At 48.9% G+C, this 27,924-nt stretch overlaps 1 protein-coding gene across 4 annotated transcripts in view; it reads left to right on the top strand.

Moving 5' to 3' along the window:
* Nucleotides 1-27,924, top strand: part of TTC28 (tetratricopeptide repeat domain 28) — a 191,424-nt gene that overhangs the window by 149,958 nt on the left and 13,542 nt on the right. For all 4 annotated transcript variants that reach the window (XM_056348024.1, XM_056347935.1, XM_056348113.1 and 1 more), the window contains 8 exons: nucleotides 553-662; nucleotides 942-1,071; nucleotides 1,501-1,719; nucleotides 3,742-3,907; nucleotides 11,968-12,108; nucleotides 20,660-20,804; nucleotides 25,221-25,400; nucleotides 26,523-27,243. In XM_056348024.1, the coding sequence (XP_056203999.1) occupies nucleotides 553-662; nucleotides 942-1,071; nucleotides 1,501-1,719; nucleotides 3,742-3,907; nucleotides 11,968-12,108; nucleotides 20,660-20,804; nucleotides 25,221-25,400; nucleotides 26,523-27,243 (1,812 nt within the window). The remainder of the gene's footprint in view (nucleotides 1-552; nucleotides 663-941; nucleotides 1,072-1,500; nucleotides 1,720-3,741; nucleotides 3,908-11,967; nucleotides 12,109-20,659; nucleotides 20,805-25,220; nucleotides 25,401-26,522; nucleotides 27,244-27,924) is intronic.

Raw genomic sequence — 27,924 nt, 5'->3', positions numbered from 1 at the left:
CGGAGGCGAGAGGTTTGGAGCGTGGTGGCAGTGGGGACAACACAGAAGGTGCTTCTGGAAGTGAAACAAGCTCCAGGTTGTTCACTCCGGGACCCTGCCCTCTGCTCTGGCTCAGTACATAAACCATGCGGAGCCTGCCAGAAGGCTGGGGAGAGCTGGTGGGAAGTGAGCCAGTAATGTGGCAGGAGGTGTATTTTCTGGAAGTTTGGCAGCTCAGTGTGATTTTGTTTGTCTGTGTGGCTTTCAAGGTTTAGAAGTTGAACTGCCCGGAAGGGGCTTACTTACTCAGGGGACTGCATCTTCACCTCACTTAGGGGGGTCTTGGTCCATGCACACGTCTGTCCTGCTGAGGCACCTCTCACCAGTGCCAGTTCCAGTGTCAGCAGCGCTGGCACTGCCCTGCTCGGCATCCCTCCACTCGGCAGCTCCCCGGCTGCCTCTGCCTGCCGCCGAAGCCCCCAGGGCCTGCTTGAGCCCCCAGCCCGCTGGGGCAGAAGTGCTGCAGTGGGCTGCCAGAGCCCCTTCCCCTCTCTCACTCTGACTGCCTTGCAGGACTGAGGCTGGCAGAGCAGCTGGGACGCAGGGAAGATGAAGCCAAGATCCGCCACGGCCTCGGCCTCTCCCTCTGGGCGAGTGGGAACCTGGAGGAGTCTCAGCACCAGGTATAAGCTCCATGCTGGGGGGCTTGTGTTCTCTGAGCCCTTCGGGTTGTTCCTGTCCTTGGGAGGAAATGTGTGGTGCGTGTGAGGTGCTGAGCTGACCCAGGCCCGTGTGCCTCCCTGCTCCATCCAAAGTCACCTTCCCTCTGCCAGGGATGCTGCCATCCCGGGGGGCTGTCTGAGGCAGACCCCCTGCCTGAGGGTATGTTTCTCTGGGTACTCCTGCCCTCCCAGCAGTGCTGTGTCTGTAAGGAAGTCACCGTAGCTGTTTTCTCCCCCCAGCTGTACCGGGCCTCGGCACTGTTTGAAACCATCCGACACGAGGTGCAGCTGAGCACAGATTACAAGCTGTCACTCTTCGACCTGCAGACATCCTCCTACCAGGCCCTGCAGCGAGTACTTGTCAGTCTCGGTAAGAGATGCTGTCATATGTGAGTCTGAACTCCAAACTCATACAACGAGTTCAGCTGAAGTTGCAAGGAGGGAGTTCATGATACATCCTTCACTCCCCATCTGTCTGACACAGCACAGCATTTCCTTGCTGGGACAGAAATAATGGTGTTCTGCGTCGGGTCTGAGGCACCTTTGGATCGTCTCTCTTGCTTCTTCCATTTGTTTGCCTTGCTGTGGCTTGTTTTCCCATACATTGTGTTATTGCCTGCAGCCAAGATGATCTGTGGGACTGTATGCCAGCTCGGAGGCTACTCTTTCCAGAAATAAGTGCTGTGACCCTGCTTCCCCAGGTTTTAGTTTGGGTTGGGATAGCAGCTGTCCCTGCTCCTGCACGTTGCACTGCAGGCCACGTTAGTGTCAGGTCTGACAGATGGCTTTGTCTTTTCAGGTCACCACGATGAAGCATTGGCAGTAGCAGAGAGAGGACGAACGAGGGCATTTGCTGACCTGCTTGTGGAACGTCAGACTGGGCAGCAGGACTCTGATCCCTATTCTCCAGTGACCATTGACCAGGTCCTGGAGACAGTGAATGGCCAAAGGGGACTTGTTCTCTACTACTCACTGGCAGCAGGTTATCTGTACAGCTGGCTGCTGGCTCCTGGGGCAGGTGAGGTCCTTTTTGGAGATGAGAGCCTGTGAGCAAGCCTTACAAAGGGCGGGTTGTTGTCATTTGTAGCTAGGAATTAACCTGAGACCAGAGTGAATGTATGAGGGAATCCTTTCCATCTAGTACCTTAAAGCTGAATAGACTGAAAACTGTCATAGCCACAGCAGTAATGACTTAGAAGTGCTTGTTCAGGGCTTTGATGTTCACCTGGAGATGGAGATGTTTCACACGTTTAATATTTCCATTTTTCAACCTCCAATCTGTATATATTTCCCACAGGGCAGAGCAGTAATGAGATTCCGAGTATGTTGGCTCTGTGAGAGTCTTCTAGGCACAAGAATCCCTACTTTAATTATATTTCTGTGCTTTATCCTTCCAAAAGCTTTTGACATTTATTCACTGAAGTGGATTGCAGAAAACAGAAGGGCGTCCCCACTTCCTGATATGCCATTGAACTGCTTGATCTTCTGAGTTCTCCTCATATGAATGTGGAAACACTTATCACAGAGGAGCAAGGAGGATTAATTTGCAGAGGATTGCTTTTTGCAGGCAGCTGTTGTTCATTATCTAATAAAGTGATGACTGTAAATTTTCATGAGTTCTTTCTGGATATAATGTAATAATTGCAGCCCTTCACCATGACAAAGCTAAAGAGATAAAAAGCACTATTTAGACTGCACCAAAAATTCCTTGGGAAGGGAAGCAAACATTCACACATTTCTGACTTCAGATGGGATGGCAGTGACTGAAAGAGACGCTGTTTGGGGGCTTTTTGCAATGTTGCATGTGTAGGTGTGAGATGGTGTTGTCGTGCTACGCATCTAGTCACTAATTGGCTCTTCAGGCCTGCAGTTTGCACAATAAGCTATAATATTAACACAATTAATAATAATTAAAATTATATGGATCAGAAGTGTAGGGTTTGCCACTAGGCTTCATGACCAGTCTCCTCCTTGCTGAAACTGGGTCTGGTAGAAAAGCAGTTGCATTCTTCAAGTACATGGGTTTGTGACCCCCTCCTTGAAGGCACTGCCAGGTGTCAGAAAGAAGAGGGGCTATGGTGCTTCAAGGGTTCCACTTGAGCAGCTTCGCTGAGGAGCTCTTCAGTAGTGACTCCAGCCCAGCCACGGTGACCTCCTCTTGTTTAATTAGTGCTGTCGGAGAGAGTAGCTTCACTGGCTGGCCAGGATCCTCATTTATCCCAGTGAGATGGTACTTTCAGACCCTCTTCGCCGATTCTGTATTTGCTGCTGTTGCTACAGAAGGAGTTGCTTTATTCCTCCACTCTTCTTAACTGGTTTAATAATTTATGCTGTCAAGGCAAACAGGGCATCCAGAGCAGCCTTTTACTGTTGATCACAGGCTGTAGAATTAATTATATCAGGAAGGATATGCCAGTCTGAGTGGAGTAAGGTTTTATCTGCTGTAATAGTTATATTCTTAACAAAACAGCGAGTGTCCTTTGTCTGGTTTACCCATTGTGAAATGCTGTCTTTATATTTTACTATGCATTAATCCATAATTTTCTTTCTTTGTATAGAATGTATTTTCATGCATATGAGTGAAATGAGAAATCTTTGTGTGATGTGAGAAGGTTCTGCTGTAGTAATAACACTCTTGTTCAGCATTTGAGCCTTGTGTATTCAATTTATGTGATCAGAGGCTGTTAATAGGTATTTTTCATATGCATCTATTGAAATGCGAATTACTCTGGTAGGTGCTTGTATGAAGGATCTGTTTTATAATTTATATGAGAATGCTGCAATAGCAAATGCATTCTGAGCATCACATAAAGGCACTGCTCTGCCTTTGTACCTTTGAGCAATCATCTGCGAAGTACAAAACCAGATTTTAAAAGCAAAGCTGTTACAGACTGCTGGAAAAGCCCTGTGGAGACATGGCATAAAATGCTTTGCCCCAGTTGTACTGGAAATGCCAAATGCTGTGCCATCTTCCTAGGCAGTTGCTGGCAGCATTGTTCCTGCCCTGCAGAAATAACCTCATGATTCTGGTGCCTTGCAGGAATTCTGAAATTCCATGAGTATTACCTGGGTGATAGCCTGACAGAAAATGCCGGGGACTTCCATGAAGCCAACAGCGTGACCCTGCAAACAATAACAAACTCTGCGCTGGAACAGTACATCTCCAGTGTGCGGGAGGCTCTGGGTGTGGATTCCTACTATACCCGGTAAGTTGGCAAGGGGGGTCCAGCATCCTGGTTCCTGCTCTCCCACCTGAAAGCAATTTATAGCAGTTCAGGATGATCTCATTGTCTGAGAACTGAGAGTCAAGAGTAGGGAGGGGCAAATTTTCATTGCAGCAACGAAAAAAAAATGCTTTATTTTTGTATCCATGGCTATTTTTCTGCCAAGTAACTCTAGATGCACATGCAAATAAGGTTTGAACCCACACACTGGGTAGTGAATCTGTAGATTGGATGAGGAGGCAAGTGCCATGTCTGACTGTGTATGGGCAGATTCCATCCTACTTACAGCTTCCAGTGTAATTAATTCCCTTTCAAAGGTTTACTTATGAAAAACTTCAAATACCATAGGAATTCCACTCCCCCTCCAAATATATTCCCTTGTGGCTATAGCTGAGTAAATAATTTACAGTTAATTAATCAGTCTGATGAATTTCAGCAGAGGGAGGAACCTTACTCCAAGCAGTTATTCAGATAGGTCCCACAACTATGTTTCCTCATTTTTTTCATCCTATGGATTTATCACATCAGGGTTTTTTGCTTATTTATACTCAGTCTCATGATCTCTCATGGTATTTGGTTTGATTTATTGATTGGATGAATATGAATGTAGTTTCTATGCTGATATTTACAAGTAGTTTTTCTCTGAATGCTTTTGTCTGAAAAGCAGAATTGGGGATGTTCCTGTCCTCGTATGTTCTTTGTGGGTGAGGCATACAGGGCAAAGGATTTGGTGACAGTTCAGCTTGCTGTTGTAAGTGAACCTTGCTATGTAGTCATAAATGGCTTTACTTCAGGTGGGTTAGTGACACACCAGCAGTTTACAGGTCTTGTTTACTACTAGTGTGAAGAGGACTTAAAATGTATGTGTTGGCTGACTTGCTAACCATCCCTCAAAACCGGTGTGAGTGGAGGCGCTGGCTCTTTTAGGTTGTACTGTGTTTTAGTCTTTTTTTTTTTTTCTTCTTTTTCTTCCCCCAGACTGTTGTGTGTTTTTCTGCAGCACCGAGATTTGTGAGTGAAACACTCTTGACTTCCCGAGGCTGTGGACAAATGCCATTTTCCTTGCCCACTTTTGATGGTGAAAGTGCTACCGGTGCCGCCGCAGCCCCCACGAGCTGTTAGCAGGCCGTGTTAGAGGCAACCACCCTGTAGACCGCTCTGGGTGCGTGACCCACAGTCCCACAGGCAGTGCACACCCAAGCCTGGTGTTCTACCTAATGATGTTGGCCAAGAGAGACGAAATGATGGCATTGATCCTCGGATCAGTTGTGCTCAGGGTTGTGTGGGCAATTGGGAAGCCATTCAGCTCTCCTAATTAATCCTTGTTCATCTTTTGTTACAGCCACCTTAGGCAGCAAGTGCAGTGGCACAGCTGACGCTGCAGTGGTGTCGCTTAGGGCATTGCTGTGCAGGAGGCAGCAGTAAAACCGAGCTGCGCTTTGCAGTCTGCTCACAAGCAGTGTCCTTGGCTTCCGCCCCGTGACGCTCACACCTTAATCTGACAGGAAAGGAATTTTCGATCAGATCAAAATAAGAACATAACCCCAGGCCTCAAGTTTCCCATTACGTGTTTCAACTATGCAGAATGGTACCAGATTTCCCGACTGCTTTTCCCCAGGGCTTGCTGCAGTCTCTCACTGACAAATTAATTCTCCTTTTGGGGTAGGGGGGACATGACACTTGCTTATGTTACGTCCCCAGTACCAGTAACGAAATCGGTTGCAGTCAGCTGGCTGGGTTTGAAGCTCTGAGAGGGCTGTGGACACATGTGCTCAGCACAAACAGTGAGTCCCTCCAGTTTTTTTCCTTCATGGGAGCATCGGATGCTGGAAGGGAGTTGGAAGCCATCAGAGGTTCTGGGCTCAGGCCTAGTAGATTGCTTTTGTCCTTTTTCACTGATTTCAAAGTAAACTAAAGAATGTGTGTCTGCTGGGATGCTGAGTGTGTCCTGAAAGTTTTGCAGGGCAGGATGGGCTCAGGCTGTGGTGACACATTCTCATGGTTTTACTTTTCTTCAGGGAACTGAAGAGAAAGCTCTGCCTAAGATTCTTCCCCCTGCCCCCTATCACTCCTCTCCTCAGTAGAACAGGGGGTGGGGTGGGGGAGAAGATAAGACGGAACCCTTGTGGGTCAAGATAAAGGCAGTTTAATTGAGCAATATCAAAAGTTGTGTGTGCAGAAGCAAAGGAAAACAGAAGATGTTATTCTCTACCTCCCATCAGCAAGCGATGTTCGCCCACTTCCCGGGAAACAGGGTTCAGTGCATGTAGCGATCGCTCTGGAAGATAAACATTAGAAATTACGAATGCCTCCTGCTTCCTCCTCCTCCTCTCTCTTAACTTTCATATCTGAGCAGACGTCATATGGTGTGGAATATCCCTTTGGTCACTTTGGGTCAGCTGTCTTGGCTGTGTCCCCTGCCAAGCTCCTGCCCACCCCTCAGCCCAGCGGTGAGGGGGGAAGGTTGGAGGGACAGCCCTGATGCTGTGCCAGCCCTGCTCAGCTGTAGCCAAAGCACTGGTGCGTTATCACCACCTTGCTAGCTGCCAGTGCAAAGCACAGTGCTCTGTGGGCTGCTGCGGGGCTCAGCCAGACCCGGTACAACCAGAAAAAAATACTGGATTTGTGAAGGTTTGGGGAAAAGTGACTGTGTCTAATAAATCAGTGGTGTACAGAGCCAGGCATATCTTTGCTTCCCGGTGCTCTGGCATTGCTAGTCCGGGGAATGCACGTGCTGGGGTCCCCAGCCTGGCCTCCTGCTCCTGGAGCCTGTTTCTGGGCTTGGGCCAGCTTGAGGAATTGTTTCAAAGAGCCACTGCCAAGCTGCTTAGTACGAGCCCTGGGTTGCGAGTCAGGAATCAGCACTGCATACTTCGTGTGCGACCTCGGAGGCCTGGCCAAGCCTTGCTGCTGTTGTCCAGCTTCTCCGAAGGAGAAGGCAGCTCTCCCGCCTTGGCCCACTGCTGCAAATGTGAGCAGCAACAAAATGGCGCTGCCTCTCTGGCTTGCCGTCCATCGAGGGGACTGCTTGAGGTGTCCGCCGTGGGGCTGTCCACCCTGCTCTTAGGCTGGAAACGTTCCCTTCTGCAGTACCCCGCTTCCCTGGCGAGACGATGAAGGCTTTGGGACCTCTGGGGTTCGCGTGTGGGGACAGGGCAGCATGACACGGGGCCGCAGGCGGCTGCGTGCACCTTCTCTGTGCTGCCGGGCAGGACGCTGAGGCTGTGCAAGGGCAGCGCGGCCGGCCATCCCGCGCTGGCTGCACAAGGGCTTAAACAGCAGAGAGTTCGAGCAGAAATAACGTCTTCCTGTTCAACCGTAGAAAATGCTGAAAAGCAGCCACTCTTCCTGCTGGTCCAGGAACAGCTGAGATAAAAGAATTGTCACACTTTTAAAACTGTCAAGAAAAAAATCTGCAGAATGACACTGGCTGGGCCTCGCATGATTTCAGCTCAGAGTCGTTGGCCAAGAAAGCTCATTAAAGTAAAAAAAAAAAAAAAAAAGACAAAAAAAAAGAAGGATCTGTATATTGGTGCGCTGCTTGGAAGATTCTTGGCAGCTGGCTAGGCATTTATATGCAATCTGTGAATGGAATTCATTTCCCAATAATTGTCTATATTTACATAATGCCTTCAGGCCCGAGAGCTGTTACTGGTGTTGTAGCCAACGTGGATAAAGAAGTTTGTCACCTGCGCTACCAGAGACAAGCCTGTCCGTAACACTGCCAGCTTGAGAGGGGATCTCAGGAATTTTTGCTGTGTTTTGGGGTGGTTAGATTTGTTGGTGTTTTGCTTTAACATGATGGCTGTTGTGTCAGTCCCCTAAAGAACACAAGGTGCTTTTTCCCCTTCTTTTAGTGGAAATCTGCCCCCAAAACTGCCAGTCACCTGCTACATGAATTAACTTGGGGGTTTCTGCAATCCCTGGAGATTGTTTTAGACACACTGCTGTTATTATTGAAATTAACTTGATCTTCTAAGAGCTAAACAAGTTGTACAGTCCCGGAGTTTTCATGCAGACAAACTGAAGACAGACCAAAATCTATAAGACGCTGCTTCAGAGCACTAAAATCTTGCACTCTATAACCCATAGTGTTTTCTTAAGAGGTGTGAGCAGCCAAATAAAAGCAGATTTGTGACCATATTTGACCTGGCCAGGTTGCAAAGAAGGAAAGTAAACCTCTCCCCAGACCAGAAAAACCTAAAATGAGCCACGCACTGGTCTCCCAGGTGAGAGGAAACTTAGTAAGAAAGAGGCGAAAGATACTGAGATGGACAGTGTGTATCTAGAAGAAAATTTATCTGCTTCACAGCCCTGCTCTCCAAGGAGGGAAGCGATGTCAGAGTAATCCATGTGGTTCTGCACCTAGAAGATCGATAAAGGCGTGGGGTCTGATGTTTAATACCTCTACTGAGGGTTTTCATTCCCTTGAAGTAGCTGCACAGTGATTTTCTTTTCCCTTCTGGTTCTTCTACTGCTATCTATAAACAGTTTTGTAACTACAACACCGATTATCCATAAGCACAAGATACAAAGCGATTTGGAAAAAATCCATACTACTATTCAGAAAACTTCTGGTGAACATGGTGTTTGATCCTGTTTATCTGAGCATGACATTGGAATCTGGAAGTTCCTTTGGAGCATCACTGAGCATTTTGTGTTGCCGTTAGGGAGGACAAGCTTTAGGCATCCGGGGAGAGGAGGGGTTCAGGGATGCAGCCTCGCTAATGCTGACCTTGTAAGTGTTACTGAAATACTGGCAGTATCTGTGATGGGTTTTGAGCATGAACAGGTGAGTTGCTGCTCTCGGTAGCCGAAATGATGGATCTGGCACAGTGAGCCTGCAGTCAGGGTGAACTTAACATGAGGACCCGTTCTTTGTCCTGAGCTCAGTCTGAGCTTGCCATTTTGTGAAGTTACCCACTGATCTCACAAGGGCACTGGCAGGATTGTGTTCGCTGCGTGCTATAAACAGCGTGTGCTGCTGAGATGGGTATGTGCTTAGCTCATAACGCTGAGACAGTTGGAAACCAAAAGGAGTGACAGCCGACTCATCTCAAGCAATCCCCACATCTGCCTGGTTTGGATTCACAGTTGTATCTCACTTGGGTGCGTTTTGGGTTGGTACTTTCTGAAAAGGCGCACAACCTTTTATGATGGTAGAAGTGACTTTCTGAAGGGAAACATTTTTCACAGCCAGTCACATTATTCGTTTCACTGTGAGCAGTAACAAACTGCTTGTTAGTCTGGGATTTTTAAGTACTCTGAGAAAGAGCAAAGGGGCTCTCAGCCAGCTGAGTACTCGAAACATAAGGGAACAGACATGCACAGAGGAGTAGCTTCCTTCATATTAAAGCCCTGAGAAGCTACAAGCACATAAGCGCTGCTATCCAAATATTATTATGAAATTATTGCTAATTTAATTTATAAATGGTGCATTTATGAAATGGCTTATCCTTGGTGGTGTCTAGGGTTTTTGAGTTCTTACATAAAATCTGTTCTGAGACTTCTGCTTCTGTTAGCTTCAGTCACACCTTCTGAACTATTTGTTTCGGGTTCTGCTTGAAAATGAGTTGCATGATTCCCATTAAAGGAAATGTCAAAAGTTACTCCCTCCAGCCTTCATGTTGCCTGGGTTTTGCAAATGTGTTCCGGATGTTGGCGCTTCATCCCGTTCTGTCTTGTATGTGCACGTGGCCCATGAGCGTTCTGTTCTTTCTGGGAGAACTGAGTCGCTCCCTCCAAGGTGTGTATACTGACGGGAAGGACAAGAGGGGAAAAACCCAGACTGAATTGGTTCCATCTACCCTTCTCTTAAAGCACCAGGGTGGTGTGGTTCAGATTACATCTCCACGTGTTGATGGTTGAATCTTACCCTGTAGATACGTGTATACACAACTGCAACCTGCAGTTACACCTTGTGTAACAGATTTGCAGATACTGTTTTCAGTTCCATTAATCATTTGTCACCACAGGTTCTCCTACTGGCAAAGGGAATCCTTTGGTCTTTAGGTTCTGGGATGAGTTTTTAGTTTACTGTGATGTCAGCTTCCTCCTCTCTTTGGGGTGATGGTAGTGGTATGTTTTTGGTTAAGGATTCTGGGCTTAATGCTTGTCTCTGAGATCATTGGGCTGGTGTGGTATGATCACAGGCAGAAGCTCTTTCCCCACTTCAAAATTATACGCAGGGAATTAAACAAACAAATCTTGTCTGTTCCATGTGGGTGAACGTCATTTTGTACTTTGAAACTTCTTCCCCACATGGATCAAGTGCTTTCCTACAGCATCGCAGACTGCCACCGTGCTCCAGCACGCCAGACCCCCAGGAGAAGCTGTCATCTGCAGTCCCTGGAACCTGTTCTCTGCCTACCAACAAAGAACAGAGGGATTTAAATATGTACAGCACACATATGAAAACTTCTGTTTACCTCTGAGTTCTCAGTTCATCGTTTGCTTAACTGTGCTGTAGTTGTGTGCTTTTGTGTTCAAATTAAAGTGCCGTTGCCTGCCATAATGCTGTGAGCATGCATGTAGGTACTGTTGCGTCTCCAGAGTGGCACATCTTCCCATTTTCTGCTCCTGGAGAGGAAGAGATGCTGTCACGGGATGTGTCATCAGATTTTTGCTGTGGTGGTGCTCAGTTCCACACTGCAGCCTTCGCTTTCAGCTAGAAATGGTTCCATTCAGCTGGTCTAATTAAGCTGACAAATAGCGCATACTTGCAAAAAGCAGTGGGAGGGACTTCAAAGTCTGCTTGAACTTGTGTTGGGACAGAGTCCTTGCTCTTCAGGGAGAGCATGTGGCTTGCTCTCTTGGGTTCATGAACTCAAGATTTTTGCCTCTTTAAGGAGCTCTGAATACTCATTGTCATTGTTACTCAAAACTGTGCCAGGACTCAAAACCGAGCATGCCTGCAGCTGGAGGAAAAACAGGCAGGAGGCAGCTGCTGACAACCTTTTCTTTGCCTTTTTTCCCTCCCCCTGCCATGGCTGTTGCTCAGCTAGCCCCATTTCAGTGTTCATGAAGTGATTGGCTTTTGTCAGGACTTATTCCTTCAGGTTGTTAAATTATATTGACCTGGAAGTATGCTTACAAGATATCCTGTGGTGCATACAGCAACATAGGGATGGCCCTAGTTGCCAGCACAAGTGCGTGTTGTGCATTAATTTAATTCATGTCCTCTTTGTTGGAAAATGTGCCCTTGAGGAAAGACTGCAAGTTGTCAGGAGCCCAAAAGGAAACAGAAATGAGGTGCAAGGCAGCTTCAGCAGGTAGCATAGCGGTTTTAGCTTAAGTGTCCAAATTCCAAGGTTTGTGATGCACCATCTAATATGCAAATTATTTATTAAAGGGAGGAGTTGTTAAAAATGCACGTACAATAGTTGTGTTTCCCTTCTGCTTTTAGAAAGAAGACAAAATACAGCATTTTGACAGAAAATCTACACTGAGACGATAATTTAGATATTAATGTCAGGATATGGAAAATTCAGAGATTTGGAGATCTCTGTGTCTCTATTGCTGCTGTCCTAGTGGCATTGGTAATTTCTCTCCCTGTGTGTTCCCTGTTTGTATAACAGGAGCAGCAGCACAGCTCCCTTTTTTATGTTGTGCTTTGCCAGTGAAGGAAGCATACAGAGCTTGGAGCTGTTATTGCGGAAATCTGAAAAGGATGCACTAACACATGTTCTTAGGCAAATCAAGGGCCGAGTTGGTTTTTCCTGCAGACCTCAGCTTTTCCGTTGTGCTGCAGCTTCTAAAGTCCATGCCTGCAGAGCATGGGAATTGGGGTCCTGTATTTCCATTAGCGTGTGTCACTCTTTAAACCTTGAAGAATGCCCAGGAGAAGAGGAGGGGAATGGGGTTGTTACTCTCTTGTATGCCTAACAGGAGGAGGCGATGCAATCCAGGGAAAACAGGACTTCAGCATTTGGTTGAGGTTGTGTCTGAAAGACATTTTTCTCTCAAACTGGCTGAGCATTTGTCACAAAGCTGTTGCTCTGTCTTGCGTCAATGACTCCTTCACCCTGCTGTTCCCCCTGCAGAGCCTGTGCCAGTAGCGAGACTGAGAGCGAAGCTGGGGATATCATGGATCAGCAGTTTGAGGAGATGAATAACAAGCTGAACTCAATGACTGATCCGACGGGCTTCCTGAGGATGGTCAGCAGAAACAACCTCTTGAACAGGTGAGGCTACAGCGCTGCACTGTGGGCATCAGCGAGCAGCATGAAGCATCTTGGTGGTGGGTTTCTCTCTAAATGGCAGGATTGTGTGGCCGATGCCGTTGCTCGTGGTCTCTTTGTTGCCCCAGGTTGAGGGGATACAGAGCAGCAAACCGATACTGTCCTTTACGGGTGCAGTAAGCATCCATTCCTCGCAGCATGGATGTACGGGGGACATTAAGCATTAACATTAATGCCTTTTGGCAATAAGGTCTGTGTGTTAGTACTGTGCAGCACTTCGCCTGCTGAGCAGAGGGGCCCGTAGGCATTTCCCTTCTGTCCTTTTCTTTTGTGTTCATGTTCAGTGAGAATTCCTCCCTCCCTCAGGAGAGCTCTGCATCTTGCTTCTGATGGGATTGGGAATCCATTACTGCCTTGTGTGTTGCATGTGCATCCAGCCCAGGAGCCTTGGGGGCCTGGTGGTCTTCCACGGATAGGTGACCTGGTGGGGGTTGGTTTTGTTCTACATACACAAGTGTTGAATGTGAGGGAAAACGCAGCCCTGCCAGGCCCTGGAAGGCCACGGGGTCCTTATTGCTTCCTTCCTTAGAAATAGGAATTTTCAGTCAGAATGAGGCAGGACAGGGACTGAAAGCATCACTGTGCCTCTTGTGGGACGGGGGACCCCAGGCACAGGCAGAGACCTAGGCAGGACTATGCATTTCACTTAAGAGCTCAGTAGCTTGGTTTGGAAGATGTAGGGGGTGGTATCTTCATTGCGCGTCTGGGTGAATTTGATATCTTAGGGTGATAGCCAGCAAGGACTTGGCATCAATTATTAACTGATAGCTCCGTCCTGAGGGGCAGCCATTTCCAATTTGTTCTTCACCCGGCCAAGCACTGCTTTTGGCGCTCTGAACAACTGCAGGAGAACTCTCTTTTGTCCCTGCTGTCTGTGAGGTGCGGAGCTTGGAGCTCTTTGCTACACACTTACAGAAATACTTGTTTCTGTTGATTTTAACTGCTGTACTAATTAGCTGGGAATATGCTGCATTTCCAGAGTTACAGGGCTATGCACTAGCCACACAGTCTCCACTCATTTTCTGCCTCTTAGAACTTGCTCAGGTCTCAGTCTTTCACGCTGCTGTGCTGAGTAGGGTGTCGTGGTTTAACCCTGGCTGGTAATTAAACACCACGCAGCCGCTTGCTCACTTGCCCATCACCCAGAGGGATGGGGAGGAGAACCAGAAAGGGAGGTAAAACTGGAGGGTTGAGATATGAGCAATTTTGAAATAGAATAAAAATGAAAGAACAACAACAATAATAGTAATGACTGGGGATCATGAAAAAGGAGGCAGAGGAGGAGAATAAAATCCAAAGGGAAAGGAAGAAAGAAAACAAGTGATGCACGATACAGCTGCTCACCACCTGCTGACCGATGCCCAGCCAGTCCCCAAGCAACGTTCAGCAGGCCCTGGCCAACCCCCCAGGTTTATATACTGAGCATGATGTATGGTATGGAATACCTCTTTGGCTAGTTTGGGTCAGCTGTCCTGGATGTGTCCCCTCCCAATATTCCATGCCCCTCCAGCCCTCTGGCTGGCAGGGCCTGAGAAACTGAAAAGCCCTTGACTTACTATGAACATCACCCAGCAACAACCAAACCCATCAGCGTGCTATCAACATTGTTCTCACACCAGAGCCAAAACACAGCACTGCACTAGCCACTAAGAAGAAAATTAACTCTATCCCAGCTGAAACCAGGACATAGGGCAAGCAATCAAAATGAAATTTTAAGACAGGATTTTTCCAGTGCTACCACTGCCCCAGTGATGAGGGGCTGCATGATGTAACCAGGGGTTTCTGGCTAGATCTGTGCTCCAGCATGGATTGTGAGTACAGGATACCCCAGGCCCTTCTCAGCCGGAAAAGAAAATGCCATCAGCCTGCAGTGCTGTGAGCCATCACATGGAGCTTGTGAGCTGTAACAGCATCCCCATGAAACTGGGAGCTGCCTGGTGGCACCAACAGCTGGCCTGTGTTTTCTTTCCAGAATCCACGTGTGTATCTGTTCAAGCTGCTGCATTGATGATGAGCTGTGAGTACTTGCTAGTTTTGGATCAAACAGGCAGATCCCCAGAATTGCTGAGATGTTTTGCTGCTTCAATCAGGCTTAGAAGGACAGGAGAATGGCCCTCTGATGACAGGAGAAAAATATGGTCCAGTTCTGCTCCAGGGAATGCTAATCCTCAGGAACACTGCAGAGGCCAACCATACAGCATCTATGCCTTTCTGCTCCATAGGAGCCAAGTGCATTACCTTGAACCCACATCCGGGAGCTTATCTCAGGTGCCTTGTCAGGTAACTGGTTTGCAGCTTTTAGGAGAAGCTCAGGGGTGGGGCAACTTGGGCACTTCATTAAAGCACCCTCACAGGAGCATCAGGAGGAGCACTAGAAGTAGCTGTGTCTTTGATGTTCTCACCATGAGCACTGAGATGAAGAGAATGAGAAGACACTGCTGTCTGGCCTGCTTGCCCACCTTTGCCTGCAGATGGGACATACCAGGGGGCTCTGGTGGCTTTGCTAACACTGCCACAGCTGTTTTGCACCAGGTTTGCTGAGCCCTGAATTCAGGATAGATGCTGTGGTCCTGCCCAAGCCTTTGAGTGCGTCCTGTACTTAACATCTGCTCCAGTCCCGTAGGTGGTCAAACTGGAGGCTACAGAGTATAGCTGGTCTCTTGCTATACTGTGTGGTTCTTTATAATTAAGCTGTGTAGAGAGTGGTGTGGCTCACGGCACGTAGCACACTGAGCTTGGGACAACAAGGGGACAACCTTCCAAGAGCCCTGAAGCTTCAGGAAGGAAGCAGATGAAAATCTGCACGGAAGAGAGCAGATGAATAAATAAAATGGGAGCAGGCAGCATTTCTGTGCACTGGCCTGGAGCTCTAACTGGGAGCTGTGAGCTCTTAGACTTTGGTTAAGCAACGTAATCGAATGTTCAGCTAGAGCACAAGCGATCTTGCAGCTCTAGACCCCAGCTCACCTCCTTTGCAATGGCTTTTCTGCCAGCCAGTGCTGTAGTGAGGTCATGCAGCCGTCGGTCAGCGTTGAGTGGGTTGGTGCTGCTGTAGTGCTTCAAAGGACGGTAGAGCTGTAGCTCACAAGCAGTGACTGAAGGTATGGCGTGTTTGCTTTGGCTTCTGCACTGCAGGGGATAAAGAGAAGTAGGGCCTGCTTGGAGCGAAGAATAAGAGCTGCTCTCCCCTACTGCCAAGGCAGCCCTGCATTCCTCATGTTGGGCCTGAGTGCATGTTTACATCTTGTGCTTGAATGCTGGAGATCCTCAAGGGAGTTTTCATGGCTGGGGGCCAGTGCAGCTTCCCTCACGCAGAGGAGTGGCACATGCTGTTAAGGTCCCATGTTAGAAAATGAGGCTCTGAAGATGCTGGGGCTGCTTGGAGCCATCCAGTCTCCGTGTCTGGCGACAAGCGGGTGACGGAAAGGGAGCCCTTGGTTTGGGATGGGTGCCCTCTGGCTGCTGTCATCAGGTAACCTGGCTTTTAAGCAGAGAATAATGTGATTTTTTCAGCAGTTCTGCTTAGAAAAGCAAGAACGTGGGGGTTTGGCAATTAGCTTAGGGAACTTCTGAGAAGAAATGGGCATTTGGAGGAGAAAGGAGCACTGAGGGGATGCTGCAGCGATCTCAGTACTGGGCAATAGCTGTCTAAGCTGTGGGTGGCACTGGTACAGCCCCCAAGGTAGTCCCATTTGCTCATTCCTTATACAGCTTCTGTTTTCTGTGCTCCTTGGGACTCTTAGACTTTCACTGGGTTTCCAGATTAAAATCCCATTTCCTCCCTGCTAGTTGTCTTCTGCTCCAGAAAAGGACTTGATCCCTGCCCGTACCTGAACAGAGCTCCTCCTCCTTTTCTTTGGCCTCTCCGCTATCATGGGGACACAGTTTGTCCTCCTTCCATGTACCTGCCGAAGGTATGAGAATCAGCTCTGACATTGCTCAAAGGGTAAAATACACCTCCTTGAGGGCAATTTCTGCAAGGCAGCATGGTGAGAATTTTGTAAAAGGCAAATTGGGAAGTAAGGAGCAGTATAACTTGAGATTAGAATTCACTTCTGCCAGGGCCATTGCCCAGCCCCCCTTACAGCTGCAAAGAGCTTGTTTTTTGCCAGCACAGTTGGCATGCACAGGGTCTATGACCAGTCCTACAAGCATTGTTGGAAATTTCTAGAACAAGCTCAGTGCCCCGGTAAGAGTAAAGTCTCTATAAATCCAGCCAGAGGAATCTAGCACAAGGTGGCTACAATTCACATGGAGCTTCAGCAGCAGTAACAACGTGACTATTGCCAAGATATTTCATTATTTTTTTTGCTCGTGGTTTCATCCTGGTGACCATCATGCGATGTCTGAGCATATCTCCCCTCTCCTTTTGGTGTGGGACCCTGCCTTTGTGTTGATTTTGGCCCTGTTGGCTGTGCTTATGGCGCAGCAGCGCCTGCGGGGCAGGGGCCACGCCGCAGGACCCCGTCCCACAGTGCCCAGTGAAGCCAGCAGGGCAGACCTGGGGCTGGCAGCCAGAGCCAGCCAGGACTCCGCATGGTCGGGGGGGTGCCTGGTGCTGAGGTGGGTCCGAGGTCAAGCCAGGCGTGCAGGATCAGGTCTGGTGGCAGTCGTGGGGTCAGGCTCAGCCCGCTGACGGCTGCGTGGGTCCATCGGAGTGGGCAGCGCGGGGGGTGTTAGTCGGTGGGTTGGGCTGGGGATGGGCAGGGTTCATGGGCAGGTGCGGGCAGGGCTCTGGTGCAGCTGGGGACAGGCACACCTGCGGCGTAGCTGAAGCAGAGACTGGGCCCCAGCTCCCATGGAGCTCCTGGGCCCATGGGCAGGGCATGCTGGTGGGGGCCCCAGCTTCGCTGCTCATTAAAAGCCTATTAATGTCCTCAGGAGCCGGAGAGCTTGCCCTGGAGAACCGTGCTGTTGACCCTGTGGAGCAGAGGGGTGGGGGTGCACCGGGGGTGCTGGCTGGTCTGGGACACAGTGAATTCTTTGGAAGGCAGATGGGAACAGCGGCTGGAGTCCCCTATCTCCCTGGTTCTCTGTCACGCGGGGTGCAGTGCTGTAGCTGCCCCAGTACAGACCACACAAGCAGAGAGTGCTGGGTGGTCTGTGGGTTTTGTGCAACCACTGGTGGGTTCTGGAGATAATTGCGGATCCTTGAAAGCATCCACAGGGAGCCCATATCTGAATGTTTTCTGGAGCTTCCCACAGCTTGCTGTTGGGAGCGTGTCAAGGCCCCGAATGTGGATATTGGGCTGCATCTCTAGGAAGAGTCTTTTTGAGGAAGGCTTGCAGAATGAGAGGCCTGATGGACATCCACTGTCTTGAGGCTGCCAGATCACTGTGGCAGTAAGTCTGACTCACAGCCCAACCAAACAGCCGTGCTTGGTCATGGGTAGTATTTCAGTTGTCCATAGTGCCTGGTGTGTCCCCATGAGTGCCAAGGCAAGAGCAGCTCTCTGCTGGTTCTGGTAGGAATCCCTTCCTGCCCGCGCCTGGCCATGTTCACCCTCAGCAAGCCGAGCCAGGCCCTGTGGGGCTTGTGGCTGGCCAGACCAGGCTGAGCTCAACGCTTGCATGACACGGGCTTTTTCCCCCTTTCTCCGAGATTGCCATGGGACCATTGCTTTGTTCCTGCATCTCCAAGACAAAGGGCGGAAGCAGAGTTCACGCTGCTCCATGCAGGCAGCCCCAGCCCCAGTTCGTGCTGTTTCCTCTGCTTGCCGCAGGTCGGGCTGCCTTACACAAAGGGTTATAAATAAAGAGCACTGCGGAGTCTGTGCAGGGGCTTCCAGGGGAGAGATTTCACTCTTCCAGAAATCAGGGGACCCCTCTACATTGCAAGAGCAAGGTAAAAATGATCAGTGCAGCATCCCAGAAGCCAGCACTGGTGCCTTGTAGAAGGGGCGTTTGGCCAGAAGTCTGTTGTCACACTGAAATCACCTGGACTCAGGTGCCTGACAGGCCACCTGGAGAGCCCTTGGGCTGCTCTGCTTTGGAAGGGAGCGGGCTGGCCAGTGCTCCAGGTCTGCTCTGCCTGCTGCAGAAGATATTTGTCCATCCTCCCCGTATGGATTTTCTTACTCTTCTTTGTGTACGCAAACACACAGGCAAGAGATGCGAAAGATTTATGTTACTCCCTTGGTTTTGTTCTAATAAAAAGCAATCCAAGTGGCGAAGGAATAAATCTAGAGCTGCTTGGCTGTGAAACTAAGATGAAGGAGGCTCTGCTGATTAGAGTAATCAAGCCCCTGTTCCCTGCAATAAATTAACTTAATACAGCAGGGGAGGCTGGCGAGTGCCGCCTGCTGGCAAGTAGCTGCTGCTTGGAAAGGTCAGGGCTGTTGTGCTGGGGCTAAAGCTCTGTGCGCTCGCTGGATCCTGGGTGAGCAGTGGGGTGGGTATCCCTGCCTTTCCAGGCTGGCTTATCAGGCAGGAGATACAAGAGGGATGGGCTTTGAGCACAGGGTTTGGGGCACTAGAAACGTGTGAGATTGGGAAAGCACAGGTTTGATTTCCCGATCTGATTTTAAAATCTGTGCTACGTAAAGTACAGAAGCAGCTGAGCGCTGCAGAGTGTGCTTGGCTCATCAGCTGCTGCAGTGAAGCTAGGCAGAGGGGTCCGGGGGGGAGCAGACAGCGCTGAGTCCATGCTGGTCCTGCAGTGAACTTGGTGTTGCAGCAGTCACCCAGTCAAGTTTGCAGCAGCACACTCACGCTTTCACCAGAATCTCTGTGTCAGGGAGCGGGGCAGTTGGACACTGGGCTTCGGTCCACATTCTTAAATGACTCCTGTTGGCTCACAAGATGAAATTCATTGTTAGTGGGGAGCATGGGTGATAGCATTGTTTTTTTCTTTAGAGAACAGGTTTTAGACATGATGTGGGCTGGTTCTGGTGACATTGCAGCAAGTGAGGGAAGAGAGAAATTTTTTTAATCTCTGTCTGGTCTGTGTCAGAAAAGGTCAGGGGTGTCTCAGGCCCGTGGTTTGTCAGTGGTAAGGGAGTGCACTGGAGTGCAATACTTCTGCTCTCCTTGTCTTTTCCTGCATGTTGGCTTAATCTGGTAGTGCAAAGAGACACTGTGCCTGTGTGTGTGTATGTGTCTGCTATAGGCATATATGTATGCATATACATATGAATATATATGCCTATAGTAAATACACAATCAACTGTTAATATGTCTCATTGATTATTGTGTCTGTTGGATGCTGAGTTTTCTTTTTGGTTTTCTGGATGTGCAGATGCTTTCTGCTTTTCTTTTCTCCGTTGATAGCCCAAAATAGATTCAGGCAAGAGGTAAAAGTGAAGAACAGAGACAGGCATTTCATCAGAGTGAGCATTCTTAAAAAATGGACATTGCAGACTAACGTCCTGATAAAGCGCATGAGTTTGGTCATGAATCAGGAAACTCTAGCTGCTTTCCTGTTGTGTAAATTGGCAAAGGCATATAGCGTTGGAAGGTGTCTGAGAGGCAAAACAGCGCTGTGCTTCACAGAGACCAGGAATGGAGGGCGGCTTTCTCTGCCCGGCACCATCAGAGCATGATCTGGACTGGGATTTCATGGAACCCTCCATCCAATGCATTTGGCACCTTGAGGACAACGCGGCATGTGTTGCCTCACGGGTGGCCTTTTATGTTTGAGATTGTTTTGTTACTGGACAGCCCCAGTGGTTACTCTGGTTACACTTCAGACCTTGCACTACCGTTACTGTTCAATGTCTTGTTTCCCTCCCTGCCTTTTCTTCAAGGCCCACCTGTTAAAACTTTCTGGAAAGTTATCCTTTTCACATAAAATGGTTGTTCATGGCACCAAGCCAAGGATAATGTTTCTGGGGAGCGCAGCTGCTGGATTAGTGAGACTGGAATGGGGCAACATCATTTCCTCAGCAGGGCAGTAACTTTTTGTAGCCATGCCATCTCGGTCTCCTCAGCATGACGGTGTTTGGGGCTGGTGATGCCAGAAGAGCACGTGCAGAGCTCTGTCTGGGGGGGGTTATCAGAAAGGGGCTCCAGGTCAGCTCTCGCATCTGACTTCATGGAGCCGTTCAGAGGAGTGGCAGCAAGCACAAGCGTAACTTTCATGTCTTGTTGTTTGCCTGTTGTCATAGTTTCTTTTGGTACTATGCTAGATTAGTTGGTATAAAACCCCAGTACACGTCTTCCTGTGATTATAGTCAATACTTAATGCGTCTCCGTTTGCCTGCTATAGATACGTATGAGTAACAACTGTGAACAGCACTTCAGGCACTTGAGTTTGTAGAGAAACTCCGTAGCAATTAGTGTGCTGTTTGCAGCTGGTTCAGCCTGCCATTAGTGTTATTGTTCATTGTGGTGTGAAGCTGAATGGGAGAGTAAAGCCCTGCCGTGAAGCCTGTTACAGAAGAGAGTCCTCTGGATGGACAGGAACTGGCGTGTTGGTCAGTGTTACGAAGTCAGGGCAACCTGTAGTTGACCTCAGGTTTCTGCAAGTAACCTCTCACTTGCCTTTTGCCCACAGGAGCTGTCAGAGCATGACCAGTCTGTTCAGCAGTACCATGTCTCCTGTTAAGGATGGAACATCATCTCTTCCAAGGAGGCAGACATCCTTCACCAAACCCCCACTCCGTGCGCTCTACGACTTGCTGATAGGACCTATGGAAGGAGTAAGCCTTTGGCATGGACAAATGTAGAGATTCACGTACAAAATCCTCTGTCAGTGTGGGAAAGCAAGAACAGGCAGCTTGGGGACTGTGTCTGAAGCGTGGTGGTTTTCACTTGGTCTTTCCAGATGGTGAGGCTGGGTGTGTTGGGAAGTGGACACAAGGGATGCTGTGGTTGATACCACTTCCAGTGAGCTGCCACAGTAATGACGCTTTTGATGAACCTAAGCAGGAAGCATATTCTTAGTTCACTGATGCTAATTGGCAAACTCAGCAGCTCAGTCTACGGACAGAGCTCTTGTCTGGGTCAGGGGACGGAAGAAGCAGTACTGGGAGCCTGGCAGCACCGCTGGCCCACCCTGCGCCTCCCACTGCCCTGCAGTGCCACGCTGGCAGCCAGCCACAGCCAGGCAAGCTGGACCTTGCTCCCTCTTCATCCCAGGGCTTGGTGCTTTTGCACGGAGGTGGACATTTCCTGGTGGGTGCCAGCAGCAGTGGGTGGGAGCTGCTGCTGGGGCTGGTCAGGCGCTCGGCAGCCTGCTTGGTTCGCTGCCACTGTCCTGGCACTCGGGCCATTCGGGACCCGGCAGTGCTGCAGCGGTGTGCACCTGCCAGCAGGGTCCCGTGTCGGTGGGTCATGGGGTGAATGCAGAAGCCAAGGGGAGCTGCGTGGCACGGCGTTCTGCCAGGCCATGCAGGAGGCCAGGGGCAGGTTCCAGTCTCACGGAGCAGTGGCAGGATAGATTAACAAGTCCTGTCTCTGTCGCACCGTATCCCTAGCTTGAGGAGGTAAAGTTGCTGAGTCAAGAATTAGTCTTTTCTCAGTTTGTATCCAGCTGAACGAACAAATCAAAATGTCATGTTTCTGTCATGTGAGAGGGTAAACCAGCTCTACCCTGGGTTACTTTAAAGGCTGTTTGGACACTTTAATCTTGTCTGCAGAAGTCACCTCCGCTGTGGAGGCATAACCTGTGTGAGCCTGAGCTTTTGTTAGCTCTGTCAGCCTGCCATCCCGCGGTCACGCCGTGCATCTTGGAGCGGGGCCTTCTGCTACAGAGGTGGCATGTCTGTCCTCTCTGCAGGGCGAGATCAGCCCTGCTTAAGGCTTTTCTGTTCCATCTTCTGCAACATTCTTGAGAAAGCTTCACCTGGGACTTAGATGCCTGCCTGCCCCTAGTGTGAATAGGTAAGACAGGCTGGGAGAAAATCCTCGTGGGGAACCCCAGGAGGCTGCTTCTCCTTCCTGGTGAGGACACACTGTGGCTGGGCACTGCTTGGTCGGTTTGGGTGTCGGGGGCCCGAATTTGGCACCAGCAGGGTACGGTGGGGCTTGGCAGGGCTTTCAGAGAGTGCAGAATTGGCTGTTACAGGGTCCTTACTAGCTGCTTTCTAAGAAGTTGCAGTTCAGGTTTGTGTGTGGTTTGGCAATCCCAAGATAAGGAGACTCCCAATTACAGCTACACGAGCTGCGAGGGACCCATCCAAGCCAGCAGCTGTCAGCCAGCCTAACCCTGCACAGCCACGTGCCCCACAAGGGGTGGACCAGCGCCTTTCTCACCTTCGTGACAAATCACCAGTGTAGCCGGTATTGTTGCTGTGAAGTAGAGCACGTGTTCTGTGCTCGGCAAGTTCATGCTTGTCTCCTTTTTCTTGTTGAAGAGGGTTTTTTTTGTAGAACGCACCATAGAATTAATTCTTGGAGACATAATGAAACACAAATTATCCTTATAGTTTTATTTCTGTTTCTGCAATGCACACAGAGACCTCACGAGGAAAAAAAAATAAAACTCTAGGGGTTTTACATACAAACTAAAAATTCTGCTAGGCACATGTCACTATGGCTTAGATGCTCTCTGATTGTGTTGCTGACAGCTAAAGCTCCTGAAGCAGTAAGTAAAATGGATTATATATTAATAAAACAAACAAAACAACCAAAAAAACTCCAAAAGCATTTCTGGAAAGCAACAACTGACCTGGTGGGAAGCTGCTGCTTGTCAGCTTGGGCTCTGCAGAAGGAGGCAGGGCTGAAAGGGAGGCGGGTAAGTGCAGCCGCCTGGTTCACCCCAGGCAGCGATGCCAGGGACGCCTCCCTCGAGGCTGCTGGGCTGGTAGGCAGCATGTCAGGCTGGAGCGGAGGTGGCGGGCAGGACGGCTCCCCAGCCTGCTGTGTGTCAGCAGCTGCCTGGCATCTCTGCGGTCTGTGGGGCAGGGTGAGCTCCAGAGCTGTAAGGAGGACACGAGAAACAGCAAGAGGTCGGCAACTATTTTTAACTCCTTTTAAATGAAAATTTTCTTATCGTTCAGCAGTTTTGTTCCCACTTCAAATGGCAAGAAGCCTTTAAAAGCATCTTGCTGTCTCTCTTCAACCTTCTACTGTTTGACGTTCTCCCTCATAGCTGACCTGTTTTCTGGTACTTCTGACTCGCCCCAGACTCCCTTTGGAGGAGAACGCCAGACTGATTTTTCTGTTTCTTTAGCGATGTTCATTCATCTTTGCTGCTGCCTGAGAACTAAAGCTTGAGACTGACTGCAAATTCCTGTTATTCTTTGATTGCTAGTGAGATGGGGTCAGTGTGTCTCAAATTAATTGTCAGCTGTCAGTGCATCACAGTGCAGTCTGGAAGTCTGCTCCAGACAGACCCTGAGCAAGGCGGAGGGGAAGAGTTGTGTGTTAGGACCAGGGTGCATTTGTCTGAGCTCTCTATATAAAGCTTCACACAAGTAGTAATACTCACCCTCAAAATTCACAAAATCCCTTTCTTTTCTGTTGCACTGTCTGGTTGTTTGACATGTCCACGCTTCAAGATTTTCTGACGTTACTCCTGCATCCCTCTCGTTTCACAAGTCTGCGTTCCTGTTAGACGTTTCATAGTAGTAGTTCACTGCTGGCAGTGAAAGAAGGAATATTATTCTTTCCCTGACTTAAATGGGGACTTGACTGAAATAAGCGTGCTCTAAAGCACAGATGTTAAAGGGAGCAATGTTTGATAAATAACAGAATGATGAACATGGATGTTATTTCTTCAGATAATAATGTAACTAGCTAGCACCTCAGAGGTTTTGGCGGTTATTATTTATGAAATGTAAGCCATATGTTTGAAAAATACTCTTCCTTTACTGCTGTTCTGTTAAAGCTCCAGAATTTGCATCAGGAAGAGGTAATGTTTGGAGGCATTGGAAGCTAGTTCAGAAATCCACTTGGAATGGAGTCAGGCAGTTTTGTCTTAATATGCTGAGCAGCCCGAGTAGCTGTTCGTCTCCTGTCAAAACAGATGTTTGCTACATCTGATGGCAATTAAAATAGCCCAGAATGAAAATTCTCAAAAGAATTGAGAATCTAAGGACAAGAATCTAGTCCTGCGTACTGGATCCTTGTCTCCATCCTGCAGTGGACAGTGCAGAGTTAGCTTGCCTTTGGGAACATCGAGCAGTCTGGACAGCAACAGAACAACACTAGTTGAACTGGTTATCAGCAATATGTCAGGTTGGGGATTTGGTCTCATCCAGGCTTGTGCTAAAAGTTTCATCTTCTAATGAATGGTTTATTTGCCATGCCAAGCTACGGCTGCTACGCTAGCTTAAAGGTGTAGAATTGCTTAGAAATTTACTGCTGTTTTGCATGAGTCCTTTAGACTTTTTTGGTGTGTGCTGCAAGTGTTTAAGCAGGAGCAAATTTCAGTGCTTTGAAGTTACTCTTTCCTGGGGTGCTAACTAATTATTTTTATGATATGCTTTGATAAATTAGTGAAATTCCTCCAGTTAGATTGGACCAGGAGCAGTTGCCACTTTTGTGCCCAGCTGCATGTTCCCTATTTATTACTCTCCCTGCTTGGCAAGGCCCATAAGGTGCCCCAGCTACCCCGTAGGGTACTTTCTGTTTAGCCCTGCTTGAGGCTCTGGGTAATGATAGTGTCAAGTGTCTTGAAGCGCAGATCATGGGCACAGCCTGTAGATTTTTTGCTTTTATGTAGGAAATGACTAGTTTGAAATTCAGTATCAGAAAGAATATTCTCTTTCAAGGGATAAGGTGATAACATTGACAAGGCGTAGGTGGTTGGGGTCGCGGAGACGTTATGGTGGAGCGGGAGGAGCTGCTGTGCTGCGGTGAGGCTGCGTCCCAGCGCACTTGCTGGGGCTGGGGGTGATGACCGAGGTCGCAGCGTGTCGGTGCGCTCGAGGCTCGTTTGGCTCGGTGGGATCGCTGGTGCACAGGGGAGCAGCAGTCCGGCCGTGCAGACCTGCCCAATGCCAGCGTGTGTTCGCCTGGCGCCGCACCTGTGCTCACACGGAGCATAACTCTGATACGGATATTTCCAAACCTGGCGTGGGGTCAGACTAGAGCCTGATGCTTGGGAAGTGCAAGCTGGGGCACCTGCTGGAGTGAAAGGGCCGAACTGATGCTCTCTCTTTTCTTTTCAGGGTTTGATGCATTCCAGTGGGCCTGTTGGCCGCCATCGCCAGCTGATACTGGTTCTGGAGGGGGAACTGTACCTCATTCCTTTTGCTCTCCTGAAGGGCAGTTCCTCCAACGAGTACCTCTATGAGCGCTTCAGCCTCATTGCAGTGCCGTCCATCCAGTCACTGAATCCCAGCTCCAAGGTCTGACATTGCCTTATAAAACCTCTCTCTCACAGAACCTCTCCTGTGGGGTGCGGGTTCTTACACCTGCTAGAAAAGCGGCAGCTCTGCCCTGCTATGCCAGACACAAGAATAGAAACAGAAATGTACCCCCCTGCCGAGGCATTCCCAGTTCTGATGAGCACGTTAAGCACCACAGCTGTGAAGTAGATTCTGATGTAGTTCCTGAAGCACAAAAACACAGCCCCAGGTGTGCCAGGAAGGACAAGGGGAATGGATCATTTGGATGTCCTCATGTGAGGGGTAGCATGTCCTAGGGTGTGGAACTAGGTGGCAGACTGCAGAAATGTAGGAGTTGGTGATCTATATTGAGCTTCCTTGCCAAGCTGTCTGTCCTATCACGTTTCTGGTATGTTCGTCTACATTTTAGCTTTCCGTGTGGAGAAGGCTGCTGATATCTCATGACACTGAAGCTAAAGGCAAAGCAAATGCCACAGGCAAATCATGCAGAAGTGTCTTCATGCTGAAGTTTGGCATCAGCATTTCTAAGCCCCAGGGAGAATGCCCTAAGTCACATCTGCTTTTGCTGAGCAGTGTGCTGCTGTGTGGCTTGGCTTGCGCTGGGTTAAACAGTCACTGAAACAGCGAAAGAGTCTGAACCTTCTCAGCGTTACCGCTGTGGGAATTAGGCTTTTCTGTTCAGTACCAGGCCCCAGTAATCAGGTGCGTGCAGCACCATGCCGCCGGCAGTGATGATGCTAATCCTTGAAATACAGCTGCAAGATACCACTCAGTGAGTGAGTACGAGTAGTCTTCCCATAAAATGGAGAGCTGTAATCTTCTTTATGTTTCTAGCTCTGCTGCAGCCCTCAAAAGGAGCTGGGCTAAGTCTGTTGCTTTCTGTTTTTACCTATCTGTTCATCCCAGATGTGGGGATAGAAATCCTGATTGGACTCAAGCAGAAGTGTTCCTTGGAATAGTCAGGTGGAAGAAACTAAAGAAATGCAGATAGCTTTTTTTTTTTTTTTTTTTTTGGTAATTATGACAACCAGGCTTCTGGTTAGAGCCAAAGAGTCAGGGTGTTTTATTACCAGCACTATAACAAACATGTCTTTGAACACCATTTTCTCTTTCTCTTTGTAGTCCCATGCAAGGAAGAATACCCCTGCTTACTCCAGTTCTACCTCAATGGCAGCTGTCATAGGAAATCCCAAGCTCCCTTCAGCAGTTATGGACAGGTGGCTCTGGGGACCTATGCCCTCTGCAGAAGAGGAAGCATATATGGTATCTGAGTTACTTGGCTGCCAGCCCTTAGTTGGCAGCGCAGCAACAAAAGAGAGGGTCATGAGTGCCCTCACTCAGGCAGAATGTGTCCATTTTGCAACCCATGTCTCCTGGAAACTGGCTGCTTTGGTCCTGACACCCAATACTGACAGCAATCCAGCCAGCAGCAAGAGTTCCTTTGGGAACCCCTACACAATCCCAGAATCCCTTCGGATGCAGGATGATGCCAGTGATGTGGAGAGCATCTCAGACTGCCCTCCTCTTCAGGAGTTTCTGCTTACAGCAGCTGATGTCCTGGATCTGCGGCTTCCTGTCAAATTAGTGGTTCTTGGCTCTTACCAAGAATCCAACAGCAAAGTCACTGCTGATGGAGTTATTGGCTTGACAAGAGCATTCCTGGCTGCTGGGGCTCAGTGTGTCCTGGTGTCACTCTGGCCTGTTCCTGTGGCTGCCTCCAAAATGTTTGTGCATGCCTTCTATTCCTCCCTCTTAAATGGGATGAAAGCCAGTGCAGCCCTTGGAGAAGCGATGAAAACTGTACAGAACAGCAAGCAGTTCTCCCATCCATCCAACTGGGCAGGTAGGAAGAATTCTGCTTTTTGGCAAATGAGGAGGGGTTTCTAGGCAGTGTTCTAATGCCAGGTTGGTTGAGTTAAGCAAGGAGCAGTGCTAGCAGGTAGTTGGGAGCAGCATGTGCCCTGTGCTCTCCCAGAATTCAGCCCGCATACTTCAGACCCTGTTACTCAGCTGAGTGTGGCTGAATATCAGCATCATGGAACACATCAGTATTTCATTGTGTATAGTAAATGTGTTATGAATTTGATATAATTTAAAGCAATTGCAAGGTGGTGAAGTGTGTTTCATCACAATGGTTTCGTGACTGGAAAGAAAAAAACATGCAATACAATAACTCCTTCCCTGTGTTTGTAACCTGTAGGGTCACGTTTCCTGTGTACTTGGAATGGAGTTAGTTGGAGCAAATATTCAGAACCTTCTCACTGAGTATTTAGGGGAATTCTCAACAAAGAGCCAAGAGTAGGACTTCTGGAAGTTGCAGCAGCAATCAGTAGCTATGATTTCTGTGACATAAACCTTGTAGGGCTTACTCCTTTGATCCTTTCAGGAGAAAGTTTTCCCTTGCTTCCACTGGAAATTTCTCAGCAGTGTGAGCTCCTGATGGAGGGCTGGGGCTTGCTCCCTCTCAATTAGATGAGTGAGCTGAGATTCAGAAAGGCAAAGTCTTGGAGTTCAACGGTGCCGT

The sequence above is a fragment of the Falco biarmicus genome, chromosome 1 (genome assembly GCF_023638135.1).
Source record: "Falco biarmicus isolate bFalBia1 chromosome 1, bFalBia1.pri, whole genome shotgun sequence".
Lineage (NCBI taxonomy): Eukaryota > Metazoa > Chordata > Aves > Falconiformes > Falconidae > Falco > Falco biarmicus.
Note: the sequence above shows the minus strand (reverse complement) of the source record. Positions and strands in the feature narration are given on the sequence as shown.